The sequence below is a fragment of the Micromys minutus genome (genome assembly GCF_963924665.1).
Source record: "Micromys minutus genome assembly, chromosome: 15".
In the NCBI taxonomy this organism is placed as follows: Eukaryota; Metazoa; Chordata; class Mammalia; order Rodentia; family Muridae; genus Micromys; species Micromys minutus.
Genome location: NC_137984.1, coordinates 27,296,887 through 27,302,311, shown reverse-complemented (window position 1 = coordinate 27,302,311; position 5,425 = coordinate 27,296,887). Strand labels below are relative to the sequence as shown.

General features: G+C 47.7%; 1 protein-coding gene across 1 annotated transcript; it reads right to left on the bottom strand.

Annotated features, from left to right (window-relative positions):
• Window positions 1-1,738: 1,738 nt before the first annotated feature.
• GHSR (growth hormone secretagogue receptor) lies at window positions 1,739-4,861 on the bottom strand (the record flags this gene model as incomplete). Its single annotated transcript, XM_080929535.1, has 2 exons — window positions 1,739-2,043; window positions 4,072-4,861. 2 exons carry the CDS (start codon window positions 4,859-4,861, stop codon window positions 1,739-1,741), a joined length of 1,095 nt encoding a protein of 364 aa, XP_080785661.1.
• Between the last annotated feature and the right edge of the window lie 564 nt (window positions 4,862-5,425).

Sequence of the window (5,425 nt, the reverse complement as noted above, 5' to 3'; positions counted from 1 at the left end):
GTGTTTGCTGACGCACACCCAGGAATTAACAGAACAGTCAGCTGGTTAACATTGTGTGTTTAGAGTAATTTTTGTGTCCAGACGGATTTGAAAAATATTTCTTTAAAAGTACTTCTAGCTGTGATTGGCTTTTGATGTTTCCAAAGTAAATAGGCAATCTATCACTACCGCATAATAATCTTTCCTCGTGAGCAGGTGCAAAACAATCATGACATTAACTTCCTTAAATGGCCTAACCCGCCCTTTCAGTGGGAGCTGCTCACAGAATGGAAACAGTCATTTTGAAATGATGGGTTTAGACCATCCTGTTGAATAGAGAGAGGGGGTGCCTTTATAAATGAAAATTTAATTTTTAGAACCCAAATGCACAATATTTATTGATAGGTATACACATTCATAACTGTGACTAGAAGTCCACTGACCGTGTCTATCAGCTAAGCAGAGGCCTGTGGGTAGCAACACTAGCTTGGAGACACGGCAGAGACGAGATGAAATAAATTATTACACCTTTTAAGAAAGTTTTGAATAGCAATAGGGAGAAATGTTGGGGAAAATTCTGATCCTGCCTTCCCATTTGAAACTTTCTGATATTATTTAGGTTATATAAGCTGGCCAGAATAAATAATAATTACCTCATTCACAAATTAAAGGTTTGTAATTCATTAACATATTAAGTCAAAAATAGGCAGTCTGTGACTAGCTGTAGTCTTTATAATATTTCACTTCCTGAATCAATGCATGCAATTTAGTTTTAAGATGTATAACTTAATTTTAAGATGCATTCCACTCTCTTCCCATCGTGAAAGTAGAGCATTTAGGTGCGGCCTTAGGATTTATTATTCTAAAATGTTGGTATACTAACATACTATTTAAAAACAGCTGGAAGGAACAGGTACATATTTTTAAACATTTTATATGAGATTAATAGTACTTTTGCATGTACTCTGGAGTGTCTGCTTGGTATGAGAACCATCAGCCCCATTTGTCTGTTGAATCCCTAAAATATACCTTGTATAACTGATGAACTGAATTGCTTATTTTATTTAATTCTGAATTAGGACAAAAACTTTGTAAAGTGTGTGACTTGAAAGTTTTAAGTGCACTCATGAGATTTAAGCCGTTGGGTCTGCTTTTCCATGCTCAAATTAAATGCATCACATATTACTAATGCAACCAACTGTCCAACCTCAAGTGGGCTGCATGCATAAGGAACATACTAGACTTCAGAATTACTATGCTGAGGAAGGACTGGAGATTTCTCATCAGTCGTTGCCTACTGATTACATATGTGCCTTACACTATGTGCTTTGGGGTGCATGTGAAGGAGCTTTGTGGAGACAGCTAGCTTTGGAAGGCCATGCCTTTAGTTGTTTGTAATCTCACTTCCTTTCTATTGTGATGAGAAAAGCAAATGGAGCTTAGTGTTACACACCAAGAAGGAAAGCCATTGCCCCCACTCTGCGCCCCTCCTTCCTCTGAGCCGCAAAGCTGCCGGTTGGCTCCAAATGCAAAATCACAGACGCAGGTGTGCAGGGGTTGCCCAGGAGTGCTCTGGTGGGCGCGCAAGCCGATCAATCTGCACGGACCCTGCCCATCTGGCTCTACTCCCCGCCCCCAATTGTTTCCAGACCCATTTGTCTCTAATCCCCAAGCTGACATTCTGCCTCGTCCCAAGTCCCGCTTGGCTATGGCTTCTGGCATGGAGCAGTGAGCGGTGATGGAGAGATGGATTATGCTGTCATGTGTTGATGCTTGACTTGGTCCAGGCCCGGGAGCTCTCATCCTTCAGCGTGGAAAGCTTTCTCTGAGAGAAGGATTCAAACCCTAGGAGTTTGAACACGGCCACCCGGTACTTCTTGGACATGATGTTGTAGAGAATGGGGTTGATGGCAGCGCTGAGGTAGAAGAGGACAAAGGACACCAGGTTGCAGTACTGGCTGATCTGAGCGATCTCCAGAGAGCCGGGCTCGAAGGACTTGGAAAACAGGTATCTTCCCACGTGGAAGGGTAGCCAGCAGAGGATGAAGGCAAACACCACCACAGCTGAAGGCACAGAAAGAGACACCATCAGGGTGGGGCATGGCACAAATCACTTCACATTTTCAAGTCTTAAATCTCTTTTCTCCATGAGTGGCATGCCCACTGACAAACATCCTGTCTTGCTCTTTAACAGGGGAACCATGGTACCCTGCTCTTCACATAAATACTGCCTCTGTTCGTTCTAACAATATAGCACACAGTGAGACTGTCAGACCAACAGCTAACAATCCTCACTGAGCTTCCCAGCCTTTCCATGTGAAAACTACTCGACTTTGTGATTGACTTGACACGGTGACTCAACTACACCGCTTATGAAGAATTGTCCTCCATTTATACGCATTACACAGAACACAGACACAAATGAGGTAAGGTGTTGGCTCTCCAGAGCAGCGGATCCCAGTTCCCAAGAGCACTTCTTCCCCTCCAGGCTGGGGTCAAGCATGCCCAGGAAATACTCTAGCCCTAAACAATAGCTCCAGCAGTACCCTGTGAGCATGCTTAAGAAAGCATGATTGGCTATCATGTAGGCTCAGTAAAGTCAAGTCTATAGGTAAGGGAATGAGGAAAGAACCTTTTCCTTTGCCTGTCTTCTGTTTTCTTTCTTTAGGACAGGTTTTGTTGTGTCTCATGAACCACTGAACCCAGATTCTTAAAATAAGTTTTACAAGGGACTGAATATGCATTTGGAATTATTAGCCACTAGGAAAACAAAGCTATATCATCTCTAAAAGATATAAATGAAGTGGGGAGGGACAGTTAAGACAGCCAACATTAACTACCATCCACCCAAGGTTTCATTTTACTGGTGTAAGATGCTTTCTTTGAGAATTCCAATTTTTTAGATTGTTTTTAAAATTCAGAAATAAGAGAGAAATATTGTTCTGGTCTCTGTGCCACTTTTACGGCCTCCTTCAAATTTTCACAGAAGGTGACAATGAAGTTGGCATTGAGATGCCAGTGAGGAGATTATTGTCTTAAAAACTGAAGGTTATTAGTAACTTCTCTTTAGGACTAAGTTACACAGGAGAAGCCAACACACCACAGCAACAGTGTAGGCCTGTCTGGTGCATATGAGTTGACACAGGACCATCACTAGTCTGGAAACAAAATCTGACATCCCTGGGGAAATCTCTATCGTTTTGAGATGCAGAATTTGAGAGTGATAAAATTACGAACGAGAAATCAATCCTGCAAAAAAACAAAGTAACAAGTAGTAAATGTCAGGAAAGCTGAAATCCCTTGAAAAGTGAGATCAGAGGTTCCCCTTGGGTATGAGCACTGTCTCCATGACTTAACCACACTAAGTACATGCCTGCACAGAAGCAGGGTTTATGCAGGAACCGCTCAGTACACCCAGCTGTGACCCTGGACCCAGAGGTTCCTGAAGGACAACTTGAGAAAAGGATGACTTCTCCATCCTACCCGGGCCTATGTTACTGGGGAGACGAATACAAAAACAAGAAAAAGGAGACCCCAGTATTGACGCCCCCCCTTACAGAACCATAGAGCAAACAGAGTGAATGATGTAATTATCTGAGAAAGATGCAGGGCAGAAACTAAATCCTAACATTGAAAACAGATAAAATACATCTATAAATCGTCTTTCACAGAGTGACCCAAATTTTTGGTTAGATTTACCATGGAGTAATTTCTAAACCCAATGCCTGCCCTGCTTGCCTTAATATTACTTTAAATAACCACAAAGTCTATGTGAGGCAGGAAGCTGAACCTCGCCGTTAACAATTAGGGAGCTCAATAAACCGTGATGAGGTATTTCCATCTTGGACCAAGTTTCCCAGACCAAGTTTCCTCATTTAAAGGAATTGCCTGTCTGAGAGGCTTTTTCGTGAAGATACAGGAAAAGACAGGAAGAAAATAAAAAGCAATGAGACCAGGAACTAGGGTGAGAGAGGCAGGGGCAGGCAGAGGCTTGAGAGACTTGGGGAGAAGGAGACAGTGAGAAACAGAAATAGAGGCCCCTGGTGAAGGGCAAGCACTGGAGGGAAGAGGCCACCGGGTGCCAGGACTCACCAAGCATCTTCACTGTCTGCTTGTGGTTCTGGTCTCTGAGCGAGGCGCCCACCGCTGCGTCGCCGCGTCGCCGCCACAGCTTCCTCCCGATAAGACTGTAGAGCACTGTGAGGCAGAAGACCGGTAGGAAGAAGAAGACACTGGACACCCACACCATGACCGTGAGCAGCCCAGAGCGCACTGCGAACTCGGTGGCGCGGCATTCGTTGGTGCCCCGGGGATCTGTGCCGTTCTCGTGCTCCACACCCACCAGCACGAAGATGGGCCCCGCGCTGCAGAAAGCCACGGCCCAGATGACGAGGATGACCAGCTTCACGCGGCCCTTGGTGACCACCACCTTGGCCCGCAGCGGGAAGCAGATAGCGAAGTAGCGCTCGACGCTCAGCGCGGTGATGGTGAGGACCGTGGCGTAGGTGCAGCTTTCGCTCACAAACTGGAAGAGTTTGCAGAGCAGGTCGCCGAAGTTCCAGGGCCGGTACTGCCAGAGGCGGACGAGGTCCAGCGGCATGCACAGGAAGATGAGCAGATCGGAGAAGGCCATGCTGGACAGGTAGAGGTTGGTGGTGGTGCGCAGCTCGCGGAAGCGGGACACCACCAGCATGGTGAGCAGGTTGCCGGAGATGCCCACCACAAAGAGCGCCACGCAGGTGGCTGTGACGCCCGCCAGCAGCGGAGCGGGGAACAGGGGCAGCAGTTCCTCGGGCAGTGAGTCGTTGCCGGTGGAAGCGTCCCAGTCCAGGTCCAGCGTGACGTTAGGCTCCGGCTCCTCGCTGGGCGTTGCGTTCCACATGTTGCCAGGCTTGGGGTCGCAGCCGCGCGGAAATCTGGTCCCCCCGAGGAGGTCCTCTTAGGCGCGGAAGAGCCGGGTGTGTGTGGGGGGGAGTGGCGGTGGGAGGAATGGGAGCAAGTGGCAGGAAGGATGAATGGAGAAAAGGAGAGAAGTGAGAAGCCTAGAGAGAGGGTGAAATGGGGGTGCGGACATTAGTGATGAAAGGAAGAGAGTGACCCACTGCGCGCCTCTTCCTATTTTCTTCCCTTCCTCCTCTCCCCTCCCTCTCTCATCTCTCTTTTCTCTCACCTCCCTTCCCACTACCTTCCCCAGTAGTCCAGGTCTCCCAGTACAGCCTCGACCTGTACACGCACTCACTTACCTGTCGCCCTATCACCGGAGCAGCGCCACCAGCACTGCCTGGCACTGGAGATCTCACCCTGGCAGCATGTCGCACTCCCCACAGCGTCCGAGTGCGTGGGCTCTGCGGAAGGCAGGCGCTGCAAAGCGAGTGTGCGAGTGTGCGAGTGTGCGAGTGTGCGAGGACTGCTCTCTCCACACTTGGGCGCTAGGGTGGCCGGGAAG